A 17487-nucleotide genomic window follows, 5' to 3' on the forward strand; every position below is an offset into this window, starting at 1 on the left:
GCGATTCAGGGAGGTGTGGTAGCTTGGTGTAGTGGACCTTGAAAATGCTTTTTCACGAGATCATGAGACTGAGGCAGCTCGCGTGAGCCTTCAGCGGAGAAGAAAAAAAAAAAGAAAAATAACCAAAAAAAGTAAAACCTTGTTTTTTCCTTTGTTGAAAAGAGATTTTACAGAAGAAAACGTTTCCTGGAGGGCTTCTGGGGTAACAAGGTACAGTTTTACGTTCAAATTTCGTTTTTTTCTTTTTGAATAATGCACATTTTGAGTCGTGTAGTTTCTTTGATGATGGAGATATTCAGAGTCACATGATAATTTGTTGAGTCTATAATGAGTAGATTTTGTATTTGCAGAGTTGAGCATTCTTTTACGTCTTCCCGTATTTACTTAGAGCCGTTACAAAATTACCGGGGCAATCTTACTTTTGCTCTAGCTCCGAGGGGTTACATGGTAGCCCCAGACATCTATATATGAATCGGCGTAGAATTTGAAGCTCTATGCCTGTATCATATCAGATTTCCGATATCTCCGAAATCGCCGGTTTTTTTATCGGTTTTTCATTGAAATTATCGGTTTTATATGTTATTCTGATTCATTTTCGACGAAGAATCTATCTGTAAAAAAATAACGCCGATATAACAAGAAAAAACCGGTAAAAATATCGGTTTTCCTAGTAAATTATCGGCGTTATATGATATTCTGATTCATTTTTGACGAAGAATCTATCTGTAAACAAATTACGCCGATATAACAAGAAAAACCGGTAAAAATATCGGTTTTCCTTTTAACTCTTTATAAAAAAGTCGGTTCTCAAAGCTTTTCGGATGCATTTTCCTTCTTAATTCAATTTTTGCTTAAGATGAAATTAAAAAACTTCGTTTGACGCAAAATTTTTCAAAAAAATTTTTTGGCCTCATATGAAAGAATGGAAAATTCTGAGTCGATTGGTCTACTTCCGGCTCTATAATTTTTTGGAATGACGTCATAATGACTCATTTTCCCCAAAAAACTTTGGGGCCGATTTTGAAAGGATTTTCGATTGAATTTTTCGGCGTTCTTAGGTTCATAAGAATCGTCATCAAAAATTGAAGGGGGGTTTTCGCGGATTTTGAGAAATTCTAAGAGAAACACCTTCAAACCGACCGGTCGAAAAATGGTCAAAAATTTTTTCTTGAGTTTTTTCAAAACCCTTAAAAACCCCCCCTCGGTTTTCGACGGCGATTCTTTTGAGCTATAGAACGTCGAATAAATCCAACAGAAACCCCCTTAAAAGTGGCCCCAAAATTTAACTAAAATGCCCAAATTTTGACTTTATTTCGTAATTTTTGACGTCATAAATTCAAAATTTTTTGGTCAAATCTAGCCAATTCGACTCAGAATTTTCTGCTCTTTCTTCTGAGCACGAAAAAAATTTTTACGAAAATTTGCCTCAAGTGAAGTTATTTAATTTCATCTTATACAAAATATGTAACTTTAATTATAATCGGTTTTTGGGCTTTTCGGTCAAAGTATCGGTCAAGATCATTAAAAAAATAGGTCAATTCTGGCTTCAAGGCCCTCAATCCTGCCTTCATAGCCGCAAAATTTTTTTCTGCTTTCCGCCGCTTAATTTTTTAAACTCTCCTATGCACCTGTAAAGATAGATGAAAATGACTTTTGCGGAGAAAAATCGGGACCTCAATATTTTTTGTGCTCAGCTTGTAGCGCAGGTTCTGTTTCCAACATTGTTGACAATTGGTATCACCAAAGAATTCGAGTTTGCCCAAGTCGCCGTTTCCCGAAATTGCCGTTTGCCCAACTTGGAGAAACGGTAATCTTGGGCAAACAGCGATGTTAATAAATCTATATTGGTAGATCATTAAACATTCTTTGGCTTCTCAAACATCAATCCTGGCTTCTTCAAAGCCAATCCTGACGTTACCAACTTCAATCATGCCTTCTCCAATATCATTTATATTATATCAATCATGGCTTCTCCAACGACAATTCTGATTTCTATATCTTCAATCCTGGCGTCACCGATTTCAATATGCCTTCTTCAATGTCAATTCCGGGTTCTTCGACGTCAATCTCGACTTCTCGAACATCAATCCCGGCTTCATCAATTTCATCAATTTCAACCAAATCTTGGGACATTTGAGAAACCAGAATTGACAACTGAGATGCCGTGGCTGACGTCTGAGAAGCAAGGATTGGAGTTAGTGACGTCCTGATCGGCGTAAAGAAGTCGGAATTGACGATCGATATGTCGGGATTGACGTCTTAAAAGCCAGGATCGAAGTTGTTGAACCCGTGATTGAAGTTGGTAAAGTAGGGAGAGACCAATGTTTGAAAAAATGATGACCGCGAGCGGCGAGCGAGGGCTCATTCTCACTCACTCAGGTGAAACTTCAAGGCCACTGCTCGCGCTCACTCACCCACCTTAAAAATGCGAGATCTCTGCTCGCGCTCGCTCACAGCCTATTATTATGCCAATCTCTTGCTCGCTCACTCATGAAAAAATTTTGGAGCCTTTTCTCGCGCTCGCTCACTCACGGAAAAATTTTGGGAGGCTCTGCTCGCGTTCACTCGCTCATCTTAGTTTTGACCATTTTTTCGAAACTGGGAGGGATAAGAAGCGAGGATTGACTGTGGAAAGTCCCCGTTTCCTCAAGTTTGGCAAACGGCGATGTTGGGTAAACGGTGACTCGGGCAAAAATGGCGGAAATCCCCATTCTCGTCGCGAACCCTGTCCCCACGATCCTAGTCCCCGGTTGGTTTGTAAATCACCCTACTTCCTAGGTTTCACCCTTCAAAACCCGACGTAGGATCGGGTTTTGTCGGATTTTGTCGGAATTTCGTCAGGTTTTTCTTGCCTTTTCGGCCAATAACCGTCGGTCTAAAAAGCCTCCCTTGCCTTTTTTTACTCAAAATGCACTCGAAATAGATGAAAATTGCCTCTAGAACCGGGGAAAGGCAGAGAACGAGCTCTAGAGGACATTCACACCAACCTTACCAAAGATAATCTCCTGGCAATCGGCGATTTATTGAAAATAGACAAATATGGGGTCTTTCGAAAGCTTAGAATATACTTCAGTATAAGTGTAAGTGAGAAAATCATGACCGCACTAGAATTAAAGCCGGAAAACCGATTTTTAGATCATATTATAGCTTTGAAACCGGTAATTATCCGATATATTTATTCTTGAGGATAAACAGGTAAGCTTGCAGAAGAAAACGCATCGAAATTACATGAAAAACCGATAATTTACTAGGAAAACCGATATTTTTACCGGTTTTTTCTTGTTATATCGGCGTTATTTTTTTACAGATAGATTCTTCGTCGAAAATGAATCAGAATAACATATAAAACCGATAATTTCAATGAAAAACCGATAAAAAAACCGGCAATTTCGGAGATATCGGAAATCTGATATGATACAGGCATAGAGCTTCAAATTCTACGCCGATTCATATATAGATGTCTGGGGCTACCATGTAACCCCTCGGAGCTAGAGCAAAAGTAAGATTGCCCCGGTAATTTTGTAACGGCTCTTATCGAACTTTATGTGCTTCTTTGGATCCAAATCTTACTGTAACTTCTTCGAAGCTAATCTTATGAGAACTGGGAAACTTTCAATCACTAGAATCGAGGAGCCCTTCCTCTCTCTCTAAAGGAATGAATCATCCAGTGCAGCGCCCTCATCCCTTTCTTCGTCACCTTGTCTTTCAAGCTTACTCATTTCTAAACATTTGACATCTGCGGCGATGTCACTTATGTTGTTGTCTTCGCACATATTTTCCTTGGGCACGGTGCCATTGGTGCAAATTTGCTACAATAATTACGATTTTTGATGAATTATTCACCAAGGTTTACAAGGGCATAAATGTCATTAACGAGTACAATGTAGAAAATCAGCTTTTCCCTAACTTATTCATATCCTGATTCTTTTCTTTACTACTGCTTGTTCAAACAGGACTTTTGTACTTTGAGGGTACAAGCTCCAACTTTGTTGAGTTCAAATTCTCGACTGTGGGATTTCTCAATCTGTCTTCTTTGTGATGTCAATTCTAGAGCAAATTTGAATTGAGTACGTTGAACTTCAACTTGTGTACTTCTTCAGAATCTCATTCAAAAATGACGTAGGAGCTGTATCGTTAAATGTCTTGGAATGCAGACGTATTCTGTAAAAATGTTTCCATCGATGAATATCCTCGCTCGTTAAATTTTAACAAGCTTAATATTCTTAGGTTCTATTCATGTTTTTGATGATTAACGTCCAATTGTCTTTATGGCTACTGAAAAGATCGCATTATGCGTTATTAGCAGTTAAAGTAAACGAAAATTTGACTTCTAGCCCTTCAATTTTGAAGGCCATCAAACAAACAAAACGGAATTGCCAAAGAAAAATTCTGAAATCAACAAAGAGTGTTGACTTGCGCCTTAAATTTAAGGTCTCGTGATGGGGATATTTTGATCTTAGTAAACCGCTTTTACGACTCTTTACGGATGCCATTTTATTGAATCTTCCCATCGTTTTTTAACTGCTTAGATTGGAGCTTTTTCCATTGAAGGCTTTATTAGCTCTCAATCAAATTTGCACTCCTCTTTGTCTCCAGGACGACCTTGTTCACTTTGTGACTAGTCTATTCTGTGATTTCTTTGCACATTTTTCAATCTTGATGGATAGACGAATGACTTGAATTATGATTTTTGACACCTTCCAAGAAATTCTTTACCAACCGAGAGGTACGTTCTTTTTTTCTATTTCACCTTGAGAACGAATTCATCGTACCCAATCTGCCAAGGATACATCTGTCTTGTTTGAATTTACGAAATTTGTTTGCCCTCATGTGAGAATGAAATTTCACAGCAATTAGATTCATAAGAGGCCAATTTCAACCACGAAATTTTCAAACAACATTCTGGCTGAGTGTTGGTTTTTGACATTTTTTTTTGTATTTTCAACATCTGCCATTCATCAAGGTAATGCGCGGGATTTAGCGACGCGCCATTTAAAAGGGCCATGTTCTCAGAGAAACTAAAAGAAGTCAGGCATAAAGACGAAAATGGTAAATCAGAGGCTTTTTTTTACGAGAGTTTAATTTTGGATAATAAGAAACTATTCGCCATGAAAATTAATGAGATCAACTTTCTGAGTCATTGCTAACCAGCCATCTGAATCCTCTTGAACCTCTCAAGCGAAAAGAGGGCTTTCCAGAGTCTTGAATTTGAATTGCGAATCAAACATTTTGCTTCCCTTTCACATTTTTCGCACATCAAGACTTCATTTTGTTGCCTCAGTGACTTTACTGCCAGACCTTGAATTGTAAGGACGAAAATAGATAGTAAAGAAAGTGCCTTACAATGCGATTTTTACGACTTTGTCTGGAAGATATCACCAGACTCAACATTTTTACCTTTTACTCGGGAATAATCACGTGAGCTCAATAATTATTTAAGGTTTTCCCAAAGGGAAAAAATGATTGCGCCACAGTTTAACGAAGACAATTCTCCTCATCGACTTATGAATCCACATCAGAACAGCAACGCACAGAGATACTCTCAGAATAACCAATTAATCAACCGCTCGGACAGTGAGAGTTCGAGCTCTAGCTCCGGATCAGAGACAAGCTCTAGCTCCGACTCATCGAGTGATGAAAGTGGCATAGAAACGGAATCTTCCAATTTGGAATCCAACCTTGTTTCTTTGCCTTCGTCTAACAGAAGTTATAATTCCAACGCTGACGTCGCCAACGACGTGTTTAACAGCCACGCCAATTCAATCGATCCGGATATGGCGATGCTCCACAGCACCCAATCAAATACAGTTGGAAACGATCAAGATCCAACCATCCCTCCTCCAAATCTCCCTGTACAACCAGCAACATCATCTTCAACCATTTCCTCTTCCTCCTCATCAAATCGATCTCAATCCGACGGCTTCAAAAGAACACTCGGCGAAATTTGCCACCGCATGGTCTTTCAGTCTCCATCAACTCACGCAGTAACCGGCAGAGAAAAAGAAATTTCAGATATCGGTAAGTCAAAAAACAACCTTTTCAGTAGCATAACTGATCTTTTTAGCCTCTCAATTAGTAGAAATCATGAGAAACGAGAACCCGACGCACTTCAAAAACTTCAGTGAAAAACTGAAAAGAGCGTTCAAAGATCGCGGCTCAAACAATCTTAGCAACATCGATTGGTTTCAACTTACATTCGAGGACTTAATCGACAAAGTCGTCGACAATCCAACCTGGCGATCACTTTTGAACACATTGAACTGCTCATACATCGTTTTACAAGCGTGTAAAGATGATTTATCCGTCCAACAGACAAATGAACTCAAATCGAGACTGAAGAATGTCTCGGAAAAATTTATTGAAAGGCGTTTTCGGTAAGTTTTCACTGTCAAAAACTCAATTAAAATATTTTTTTAGCCGTTATATTGAAAGTAATGGCGATTGGGAAGGACTCAGAAAGTACCGCGATCACGTGGTCAACTATCAACAGCCAGACCCGAATGATCCTGGAGTCATCGTCAGCGCCCTTGGAGTCATCGCTGGAGTCGTCGGCGCGCTCGCCTTTTTTCGTCGCAGTTAATTTAACAGTTAATCTATTCGCTCTGTTTATATGTCCTGTTACATCGTTCGTAAAAAAAGTTACTCTTCTGCAGGCTAAAGCCCTCTTTCGCTCAATACAAAACACGCCTGTTCTGAAGAAAAGTGTTAATCCCTCGATTAAGGCGTGTCTGTTTGTCCTAAGTTGGAGAGTTGAAAAGTTCCGTAGTAGAGTTAGAGAAACAATCACTCTTCTGTACAATTGTCCATGTAAGTTCCAATCCTTTACGTCTAACCGAAAGATAACTAACCTTGCTTTGCTGATCATTTTTACCCCACATTCCAAAAATAAATTAACCAAATATAAACCAAGCTTTGTTTTACGCAGGAATCGTTGAACGAAAAAGGTTTTTTTCCGACTAGAATTTACGAATAAATGACGAATGATTATAGAATGCTTTCAAAAGGTGTTCGCCTCGTCTGCGTCCGAAATGCGTCTTCTTTGGGATTTATCGGTCTCGGAAACATGGGTGGTCCCATGGCCATGAATCTCCTCAACAAGGCAAAGGGAGATCTCTGGGTCTACGATGTCAAGTACGATTCTCGATTTCAACGAAATAAATGAACGCATCAACCATTTTAGCGCAGACTCAGTCGACAAAGCCGTCAAGGCCGGCGCCAAAGCGGCATCGGCTCCAGCTGAAATTGCGGAAAATTGCGACAGAATTGTCACCATGCTTCCCAACTCTCCTCACGTTATGTCCACTTTTGGTGGGGAGCAAGGCTTGCTCTCCACAGCCAAAGCTGGCACTCTCTTTCTCGATTGTTCGACCATTGACCCCGCCGCCGCACAGACAGTAAGCGTTTGCCATTTCAACTAAATCAGCTATTTGTTTAAAAAAACATGCATTCATTTCCATTCAGGTCGCCAAAATGTGTCTTGAGAAGGAAACAGGTCTGTCAAGGCAAATGCTCTCCGCAAATATTTAACGCTTGTGATTATTCTAGTCTTCATGGATGCACCTGTCTCTGGTGGTGTCGGAGCTGCTGCTGCTGGCACTTTGACCTTCATGGTTGGAGGACCCGCCGCCGAGTTTGAAGCTGGACAGTCCATCTTGCAGCACATGGGGGCAAAAATCGTCGCGTGTGGAGATGTTGGAACTGGCCAGGGTTCGATCACCGACAAAACCGACAACTATTTTATGCTTCTTTTCAGCTGCAAAAATTTGCAACAATATGATGCTTGGAATCTCGATGGTCGGCGTTTCCGAAACTTACAATCTTGGCAAGCGACTCGGCCTTGATCCCAAGATTCTCGCATCTATCGTCAACGCCGCTTCTGGACGATGCTGGGCGTCGGACACTTACAATCCCGTCCCAGGCGTTATTGAAGGCGTCCCTAGCTCAAATGGATACGCCGGTGGTTTTGGTACTACTCTTATGGCCAAGGTAGATCCTCCGATGATCTTTCGACTCTCATCTGTTTCTTAGGATCTTGGCCTCGCTCAAGACGCTGCCACAAACACCCAATCACCAATCCCACTTGGATCCCTTGCTCACCAAATCTACCGAGTCATGTCCTCTGATCCTCGCTTCGCCGACAAGGACTTTTCTTCTGTCTACGCCCTTCTTTCCGAAGAAAAGCTTCTCTAACTTGCCAAGCCATAGAAAATTTATAAAGCAACATACAAAGTAAAAGCTACCCTGACCTTAAATTGTCAACTTCTGTTGTTTTTTTTTGTTATTTCAAAGTTCCGAGACATATATTCATTTACCTAAAAACTGCTTTCAGCCCTTTTTTCAACCAATAAACGTTCAGAAAAAAAAATAAAAAATGAAAAAACTTCTTGTCCGTCCGAATTGTTTTCAAATGCAAAACTCGATCAGAAGATCAAAAATGAGCCGCTTACGCAGATCGGCGTCAAGTGGCAGAATATGAAAGAAAGTGTCCATTATCAGAAGAATTTGCTCAAATATGGAGTCATTGCCGGCTTGATTTCAACTATCGTAATTACAATTTACACCACTGCTTCAATCAGGCTGCAGCTTTTGGAAATGGAAAAGGCGCAGCTCGATATTCTGATTAAAAAGCACAAGGTTTGTTCTTTCCCATAATTACAGGAGTACTCCATTATGTTAATTTCTAAATTATTTCAACGAGCGCTTGAGTAAAAAGCATCGTAGTAAAAAGCCGTAAATGATCAAAAAGGAAATCAAGAGATGACTATTTTTATTAGCTTGAGAGTCTGCGTCGCGAGCTGTATCCAGAGTCTTCTAAGAAGTCGGAAGCAGACCTCTCCAAAAGACAAAGAAGCTGGACAAACTGGGCACTTTCATTCCTAAACTCTTCAACAAGCAAATAATTTTCTCTCTTTCCCTCTTCGCCGTTTTTTTCCTTTATTCATTCTTCAATTTATTCAGTCTTCAGTATAAAAGAGAGAAGTGAATTTCTGGTTTAGATAATGTCAGAACTGGCAGCAGTCGAAATCGTCATCATATGTACGATTCTAGCGATAACCGTGATCATCGGCATCGCAAACAGAGCCAGCGGCGAAAATGCAGGAAAAGCGAAAGCGTCTTTATTGACAATCACTGTTTCAATCGTCGTTACCTTCAGTAGTTCTATCGCGATGATGGGCGTCCCATCCGAATACTGGAAATTTGGTCCCCGTTATTGCATTATTGGGCTGACATATTTACCCGTTGCGCTCGTTGTTTGTAAATATTTTATCCCGCGTTTTTGCGGACATAATTTTGAATCTTCATTTGAGGCATGGTTTTCAAAAGAGATTCTTCTTTATCAAAAAGTAATTTTCTTACATCCCTGAAAACCTGGGAAAAGGTTTTAACGAAGCGTTTCAACAAATCTACATCAAAACTCGCCATCAGTATTTATCTTTTTCAATGCACCATTTACCTTGGCGTCACGCTTTTTACTCCTGCCCAGGCCCTCGCTGTCATTTTCCCCTCTGCCGGTCTGAAGACAATCCTTTCCGTTTTATTTCTCGTATGCATCGTCACCACTGCTCTTGGGGGGATGAAAGCGGTGCTCCTTAGTGATCTTTTCTTTGGCTTTGTGATGATTTTTGGACAGTCGTGGATTCTTCTTTCTGGATTTCAAGAAGCGTTTTCAAATGGAACTGTTTTTAAATTTCCGGAGTACGAATACGATGTCCACAAATTCAAGCTTTATTCTATTTGGGATTCTGGAATTGGCGGTTTCTTTATGTGCTTGTATCTGTACGGCGTCAATCAAGCTTCCATCCAAAGATATTTGAGTGCTTCTTCTGTTTCTGATGCCAAGGAATGGGTCTGTAACCGTTGTTTTTCGCCAATAAAGAAACATTTTGTTGATGCAAATTGACCGAATGGCGCAGTCATTGAATATTCTATGAGTTTAAATTAATTCGCAGTGGATATCAGATGACCCTCTACTAGAGGTGATTCTCATTTCGAAAAATAGACAATTCTACAATTCTATTAGATAATTTTCTGCTAGTTAGAGACCCTCTGCAAAGAAATCAATCATATTTACGATGTTGGCCTTGCTTCTTGTTCTGCTAATTGGTGTCGGCTTCGGAGCATTGATTGAGATAAAATACCCTAATTTTTCCGGTCTGCCAGCAGCTATCACGCGACGGGACCAGTTGATGATTTTTTACATTTTCGAAAACTACGGGAATGGACTCTTCCGGGGCCTTTTTGTCGGCTGTATGATTTCTGCTGCTTTGTCGACTGCTTCTTCGATAATCGCTGTTATTTCATCGACCATCCATGTAGATCTGTTAGAGAGAAAGTCGCGAAAAATCGCACTGGATTTTGAAATTGGAGGAAGGGGGATATCAGTGATAACTGGCCTCGTCTGTTATCTGATAGGTAAGCCTTACATTTTTTCCAATTTTCTAAAATTTTATGAGCATTGGGAATCGCACACAGCGGGGATTCTGTCATCAAACTAGCAATGACCAATTTTGGCGTTTGTGGCGGCCCCATTCTCGGCCTTTATACCGTCGCTTTCTTCAGCAAACACCGGAAGGTTTCTGCTCAGATCGGCACAATATTCAGTCTTTTGCTCACTGCTACTCTCGGATACTTGCCTGTTTTTGGAGTGAAGACGGGGATACCTTTCCTGTTCTTGAGCTTTGTTGGATTTATTTCTGTATTATTGATATCCGTTACTGTTGATTCTCTCTTCTTTCATGTTTTGAAGAATGAAGAATTGGATGAAAGCAAAGCGCTGAGAATTGAAGAATAGGATTTTTGAAGAATTATAGAATTTTAAAATGACGACTTCCTAAAAAACTACCTCAACTTCATCGTATTTATTTAAAATATATATTTACAACGACGGTTGTTTTCTAACGCTCGCGTCTTTAGAATGTTATGAGGTGTCATTTGATGTCTGCCGTCTACCTCGTGGTCGGCGCAGTCGCCATTCTTGGCGCTGTACACTTGTTCCACGCAAATGACGAGCTTGGGCTGACCAAGAGGTCTTCATCGTCGTATGATGATACTCTCGTGCGTCTCGGCCACAGAAGCGAGGAAACTTCTGACTTCGACGATCGAATTGAAAAGGAGCACGATCTCAGCTTCAGGATCAATGAAATGTTAGACCAGGTCATCGAACTCGGTAAGACAAGCTGTTGTATTAACACTTTACTTGCACTAACGAAGCTTTATCTGAATCCGAATCGTTTCAAATGCTGAAATTCAGAGGCACTCAAAACGCACCACTTTGATGCTATGCTAAAACTGATAAGTAACGCTCAAGAACAGCACAAGATTGACCCACATAGAGCAGAAGCGATTAAATCAAAAGTGAGAACGAGTAAACTTTTGTGGTCAAAAACATCGACGACAACTACCACTACTACTACCACGAAAAGCACGAAAGCACCTACTATCAATTCACCTGTTGATAAAGCCGGTAAATTTCGCTAATACCCTACTACTAATAGCCTATTAGTAAACCATCATTTGTTGAAAAACCCTGAAAATCTTGTATAGGATTTCCTCCTATAGGAGCTGCCGTTGCCCAAGTCCCTGCTGTGCCCGCCGTTCCCGCTGTCGCTCAAAGAGGACCTCCCCAGAAAACAACACCATCACCTGAACAGCTCAAAATGCGCGAAGAAGCGGAGAAACTTGTCCCGAAGCCTTCCATGAACCCATTCCGGCCTGTCACATCGTCGATCGAGGATGACGCCAAGTTCATGAAGCTATTCAATGACAAGAGACGTTTCATGTACGCCGAGCGAGAAAAGATTGAGGAAAAGAATTTCCAGGGTATGAAAAACAAAGCCAGGGTCGCTGCTGATCAGAGATACAAGGTCTTGCTCGAAAATAGAAAAGTAGATGAAAGCTACAAACCGGCGAAGGTACTTTTAAATAAAAGGCTCCTTCTTCAACAGAAAATTTAAGCCACCAGCAGCTGGGGCGAAATTCGATCCCCAAAAGCGTGAATGGACGATCACCGACCGACCCACTCCAACTCCTGGGCCTCCAACGACGACGACGCAGAACCCCCTGACTGATGATGATTTAACAAAAGTAAGAGAACAAATCCAACTGATAAACGATCAGGCAGCTCATGGGCCGTACTCAAAGGCAAGTTGACTTCTTGATGTCTTTTGCTAATCAGTTTTAGGACGCTGGGGAATACTATGATAACATATTCCTGATTCAAGTGCATTCTCGTACTGATTTCACTAAATTCTTTTTGGAAACTGTTTCGAAGCAGCCGAATCTTTCAAAATCCAAGAATCTCATCGGTAAAGCCCCGAATATCTTCAATTTTTAAGCCCCTTTCAGTGATTTCCCATGATATCTGGCGCGAGGACATGAACTTCCTGACCCAAAACATCGCTGACTCTGGACTGGACATTCCATTTGTAAACATCTTCTTTCCTAAATCCGTTCTCTTCTACAAAAATGAATTCCCTGCCTCTTCACCTGAGGATTGTCCAGTAAAAATCGGCTACGATGGAGCGCAAGAGGCAAAATGCCAAAATCGAGAGTGGTTTGACACTTTCGATAACTACAGGTAGTAGTATTTTTACGACGCTAAAACCAAATAGAATATAGAGAGCCTCATATTGTTAATATCAAACATCATTGGTGGTGGAAATTGAATTTCGTGAACCAATACTTTAAATTTGGTTATTTGATCCTTGTCGAAGAAGATCATGCGTTATCTGAAGATGCTCTTCACGTTCTCGATCTCATGAAAGACATCAGAGTTGAGAAGGGTAATTCACTGTTTTAAATTATGCCGACGTTTATCTGATTTGTAGGAGCTGACTTGATCGCCCTTGGACACTACACGAACAATTTAAAACTTGGGACGAAGGTAACTACCTATCAAATTCATCATATACATATTTCATTGCGTTAGCTATCAAAAACACCTCCAGAGCAAGTTAAAGTGGAAGAGTGGTTCTCTGGCGCTTACAACATGGCGATGGCAGTTTCAAAACGATGGGTTGATGATGTCATCGCCATGGCCTACGACTTCTGGTGAGATTTGTCTACAGATACAGAGTTAATATTTTTGAAAGTGCCTATGATGACTATAACTGGGACTGGACGCTTCTTCACCTGTCAAGAGAGATTCTAACACAACAACCAGGAAAACAGCCTTGGAAAGTCATGGTTCCTATTTTGCCTAGGTCACAGCATCTGGGAATTACTGGCTGTGGAGTTCACTTTACAAAAGGTAGAGGAGCCCTTGTTAATTATCTAAATCAAAATTGCCAAAGGTGGCTGCAACTTCGAAAACATCAAATCCATGTTCGAAAAAGACCAAGCCGTCCTGATGAATTCTGGGAAAATGTTTCCCCAAAGTCTCACTGTAGCCAGTCTGGCGAAGAAAAAATCAAGTTCCATCACCAGAAATGGAGGATGGGGCGACCTTCGAGATATTCTTATGTGCCTTGAGTACCCGAAAAATGCCCTTGATATTGATATGTCTTTTCTTGAAAAGATTAAGATATAAACCAAACTAATTTAATTAGTTTATGTAGCTAGATACATATTTTGTTACATTTTATTTATAATATATTTGCTAAATATATTTGTACAACTCGCAACAAAAAATACTTAAAAATGAAGCCCGCTAAATTGTTTCGTTTTATTCGAATTTGTACGTTTTTAATGTTTACTCAAAGCCACACGAAATTGAAATTTTACCTCATTTTCTGTATAAATCCGAATAAATTATTGGCCTTTGCTTTTAGCTTTCTTTCCTGGTGAAAAGTTCAGTCTTTCTAGTTCTAAAATAACCAAAATAAAGAATTTATAACAAGGTTATTTTCTTAGTTTCAAGCTCTAGTTGCTTCTATGTGTATATCTGTTTTTCAACCTTATTAAATACGCTTCTCTTCATCTTTTTCTGTAATTCATATTTTCAAAAATCCCGTATCCGCAATTCCGAATATATTTTGCCCCTTTTTCCTTCTGCAGTCCCCTGTTATCGAGTTCATTATGATGCCAAAAATACAGTAAATCGCAAGAACACTAAATTCCTCTTCAAACTGAAAATCTAAGACAAGATGTCGGACAGTGATAATGAAGTTGTCGCCGAAATCGATATCGGACACGATGGTATTTGAATCTATAAGAATCAGTCACTAATTTTTCTTCCAGCACAATGGCTTGAGCAGCCTATTGACCCTGGCCTGACCCACCGATGGACCATCTATCTCCGAGGCAAAGAAGGCGGCAAGATCGAAAAGTACATCAAGAGCGTCACATTCAAACTCCACGAGACCTTTCCTAATCCCCATCGCTTGTTAGAGAGCGTTCCGTTTCAAATCACCGAGAATGGCTATGCCGGCTTCTTGGTCCCAATCGAGATAGTCTTTCGCAACGGACTGACTACTGAGTTGAAATACGAGCTTCAGTTGTTAACTGGACGCGATTGTGCTGCTAAAAGGACTGGCAAAGCAACATTCTATAATTGAAAGAGTCTATTTGCTATTTTTTGAAAAAATCACGTGCTTGCAATCACTTTATCATGATCGATTTACGTAGCAAATCCTTTGTTCTATTATTAAAGTTTAAAAAAGAAAACTTTATATTTACTTCTATAGCGTAAATATTATTGTCACGGCAAAGATATCAAATTCGATAGCTACGGTTTCTGATTCTCAGATTTAGCCAATAGATCAAAATCTGTAGCTAGAATTTTTCTCGCCAGGTTTTTTGATAGCGATCGCCAGGGTCAGTTAGTGACCTGCGCTCACGCTTGCCCCCTACTAATCCATTATTGGCACTAGAAACATTGTTTAGCCTGAGCTTCAGAACAGAGCAGATATCCTTTCAAAATCCAGACGTCAAGTTTCGCAAGATTTTAATAGCAGGAGGTTGCTATTCAAGAAGAAAAGCCCCGCCAAAGAGCCCTCCTACTTTGGGATCGAAAACCAAGCCTTCCAAATCGGATAAAAGCGAGAGAAAATCCATGAAGAAAGAGAGAAGAGAAAAGGATGAAAAGAAAAGATCAAGAGACAAAGATCGTCTCGAAGAAAAAGCCGCTAGATCGGAGAAAACGCACTCTTCAAAATCGGTGAGACAAAGTTTTCTTTTCTTCAGTTGACAGGAATTCCAGAGCCGAGAGGAGAAAATTCGCGATCGTTTGTCCGAAAAATCCTCTTCTGATCGAAAAGAAAAGAAGAGAAAGGACAAGGACAAAGAACGACTTTCTAATATCGAAAGCGATAGCAGCAGTGTCAACCTTGATCGCGAAAAATTGCGGCTGAAAGAAAAAGAAGAGAGGAGAAAAGAAAGGGAGAAGCTGAGACGCTCCGAAGGGCTTAATTTGGAGGAAAAGAAAAAAGAAAAGAAGAAGAAAAGAGAGACGATCGCAACATCGGATGGAAAGGAATCTCATAGGAAGGGAAACAATTAAATTTCGCTAAAAAGAGATTATTCTGGTGCGAGTCAAATTTTATTTCCCTGATCAAGAATACGAGACAAGGATCGTCCATCGATCGAAAAGAAGAGAAAATCTACAGAGGAACAACCGTCTGAGGTACATTTTATTCAAGCTGGTATTTTTTATCGATCGATAGTCTCTTCCATAAAATGAAGCACCGTTTGATACGGATGTATCGTCTTCTTAGATCGCATAGATTCATCTTCATTGACTTATGTAAAGTTCGAAAACGCCTTCTTCATCCAAAATTGTTACCAATTATGAGCGACCCAACAAGAGAAAGACTTATTTTTAAATATCGACTTCAGGAGCCACCGACAAAGAAGAAGAAAGAAAAACATGATACAAGCTTACATGAGAAACTGGACGAGTCAGAAAGGTTCGAATCTCGCAATCGTATAAATTTGATGTAGTTTATCCACGCGTCATATCAGCTGATGTTATAAATCAATTAATATTATATCGGTTTAGGAGGAGAAAAGATAAAAAGCGTCGCAAGGAACGAGAAAGTGGGCGAAGTTCAGAAAAGCTCAGTCCGCTTTCAAAGCAGTTTATAAAGGAGCAAAAGATAAAAGAGGAAAAAATATCTCCAGAGTACCCACCAATCCCGAAGATTTCAATCAAACGTGAGCCCAGAAATAGCTCTGAATACAGAGCGTCAGAATATCGAGCGGATATCTCAAGCCGGAAAACGGAACGAGTAAAGAAAGAAGTAAAAGTCAAAGAAGAGCCAAAGTCGGATTTCAAGCACACGTCAAGAATAGCGAATAAAGATATTTCCGAGCTAAGGTAGGAATTATTAGAAAAATAAGTGAAATGGGGCGCAGCAGGAAGCGATGGCAATCTATAAATATAGATTAGTCTTTTGAGAAGTTCCATAATCGCCCGGAAAGCTGCCTGAGATCACACGCTATGTTTCGATAGCAATCTCGCAATCCGCAGCGGGTCATGAATGCTCCAGCTGCTCGGATATATAAACCCTCCCTCATCTCCTTTTTCTCAAAACATCCCCTAAAACTCAAAAAGCCAAAAAATCAAATTATCAAAAAATGGAATCTACTCGCATTTCCGAAGCAGATTGCTTATACACATCTTCTAGTGACAAAACTTCGATTGCATCTTCTCCTGCCAATTCAATGCCCCAGACGCCAATTTCATCTGCCCACTCCTACGGTCGTTCTCCTGCTACTGACGCGCCCAAGCATCGCTCCCCAGCAAGTGTTCTCAGTCACACAGAACAGCAAGAACTTCCCAAGGTTCCTTTGGGCGCGAGTACCTTAGGTATTCATATTTCCAATTTTTCTCATGCTTAATTTTCTTTATAGAGAATCTTCCTTCCGATGACGGTGAATTGTCAGACTCCAACTCGTCAGACAGCGACTCCCTGATCGAATCAAGCTCATCTGACGAGTCTGATGATGTCGACATGGATTTCATCCAAAAGGTAGACTCCCTTTTTAGCTATTATAAACTATCATTTTATAGAAATTCATCAAATTCGCTGAGGACGAGACAGAAGTCTATGACGAAAAGCTGAGAAAAATTATGAACATTGTTTTCGCCCATTACGAGTCGCACTACAAGTCTTCCGACAGGTAAAATAATCGTTATAAGTCGCATTTGGTGACAGCCTTTTTTAGATACTGTGAAAACGAAGCTGATCTCCAATTCGACCTTACCCTTCTTCCGAAAACAGCGCTGATCGCGATCCACAAAGTCATCACTGAAGAGATCAGATCAAGCTAATCGTCCGACAGAAATGTCCTGTCAGATTCCTACTACGCTCTTCAGAATTTACTACAAATCCCGAACCCCTTCGCTAGCTGCAATATATTTATTTTTTCCGATCGCTTTCTGAACAAATAATTCTGGTGATATTTATAATTTTTATTTCTTCCAAACCTTCTGTCTTCATTCAATAGAAAAAAAACTTAACCCATAATTTATAATAAATACGAGTATTTATACCGGAAACAAAATAGTGAAATTTCTTCTAAAATTTCATCATCGTTGACTTCTAA

At 40.1% G+C, this 17487-nt stretch overlaps 6 protein-coding genes across 12 annotated transcripts; all 6 read left to right on the forward strand.

The window, feature by feature from the left end:
• Nucleotides 1-11: 11 nt before the first annotated feature.
• On the forward strand, nt 12-6905 carry LOC145704060 (uncharacterized). Of its 7 annotated transcripts, none has more exons than XM_081781491.1 (4): nt 12-131; nt 5441-6018; nt 6065-6374; nt 6418-6905. In XM_081781491.1, exons 2-4 carry the CDS (start codon nt 5460-5462, stop codon nt 6578-6580), a joined length of 1032 nt encoding a protein of 343 aa, XP_081637617.1. In that variant the 5' UTR covers nt 12-131; nt 5441-5459; the 3' UTR covers nt 6581-6905. The 7 variants fall into 7 exon arrangements, with proteins under 7 accessions (XP_081637617.1, XP_081637612.1, XP_081637613.1 ...); XM_081781486.1 differs by having other exon boundaries at nt 47-202; XM_081781487.1 differs by having other exon boundaries at nt 56-210.
• A 47-nt stretch (nt 6906-6952) lies between these two features.
• LOC145704062 (3-hydroxyisobutyrate dehydrogenase, mitochondrial-like) lies at nt 6953-8958 on the forward strand. Its single transcript, XM_081781493.1, has 7 exons — nt 6953-7131; nt 7181-7394; nt 7462-7492; nt 7546-7707; nt 7754-7986; nt 8029-8634; nt 8775-8958. The coding sequence occupies exons 1-6, from the start codon at nt 6974-6976 to the stop codon at nt 8188-8190; spliced, it is 960 nt and encodes a 319-aa protein (XP_081637619.1). The 5' UTR covers nt 6953-6973; the 3' UTR covers nt 8191-8634; nt 8775-8958.
• LOC145702014 (sodium-dependent multivitamin transporter-like) lies at nt 8473-10877 on the forward strand. The gene is made up of 6 exons (XM_081779226.1): nt 8473-8634; nt 8997-9255; nt 9309-9886; nt 9951-9977; nt 10056-10413; nt 10455-10877. Exons 1-6 carry the CDS (start codon nt 8473-8475, stop codon nt 10790-10792), a joined length of 1722 nt encoding a protein of 573 aa, XP_081635352.1. The 3' UTR covers nt 10793-10877.
• Nucleotides 10878-10918: 41 nt separating this feature from the next.
• On the forward strand, nt 10919-14047 carry LOC145703889 (uncharacterized). Its single transcript, XM_081781286.1, has 11 exons — nt 10919-11167; nt 11252-11464; nt 11545-11912; nt 11956-12141; nt 12182-12305; nt 12346-12577; nt 12619-12782; nt 12828-12883; nt 12929-13050; nt 13092-13249; nt 13293-14047. Exons 1-11 carry the CDS (start codon nt 10921-10923, stop codon nt 13526-13528), a joined length of 2106 nt encoding a protein of 701 aa, XP_081637412.1. The 5' UTR covers nt 10919-10920; the 3' UTR covers nt 13529-14047.
• A 14-nt stretch (nt 14048-14061) lies between these two features.
• On the forward strand, nt 14062-14510 carry LOC145703890 (protein AF-9-like). Its single transcript, XM_081781287.1, has 2 exons — nt 14062-14136; nt 14179-14510. The coding sequence occupies exons 1-2, from the start codon at nt 14085-14087 to the stop codon at nt 14493-14495; spliced, it is 369 nt and encodes a 122-aa protein (XP_081637413.1). The 5' UTR covers nt 14062-14084; the 3' UTR covers nt 14496-14510.
• Nucleotides 14511-14813: 303 nt separating this feature from the next.
• LOC145702494 (uncharacterized) lies at nt 14814-17438 on the forward strand. Its single transcript, XM_081779727.1, has 9 exons — nt 14814-15097; nt 15140-15421; nt 15494-15562; nt 15775-15845; nt 15938-16255; nt 16566-16747; nt 16792-16910; nt 16952-17061; nt 17107-17438. Exons 1-9 carry the CDS (start codon nt 14993-14995, stop codon nt 17210-17212), a joined length of 1362 nt encoding a protein of 453 aa, XP_081635853.1. The 5' UTR covers nt 14814-14992; the 3' UTR covers nt 17213-17438.
• The last annotated feature ends 49 nt before the right edge of the window (nt 17439-17487 follow it).

Source organism: Oikopleura dioica, chromosome PAR (genome assembly GCF_907165135.1).
Source record: "Oikopleura dioica chromosome PAR, OKI2018_I68_1.0, whole genome shotgun sequence".
Classification (NCBI taxonomy): domain Eukaryota; kingdom Metazoa; phylum Chordata; class Appendicularia; order Copelata; family Oikopleuridae; genus Oikopleura; species Oikopleura dioica.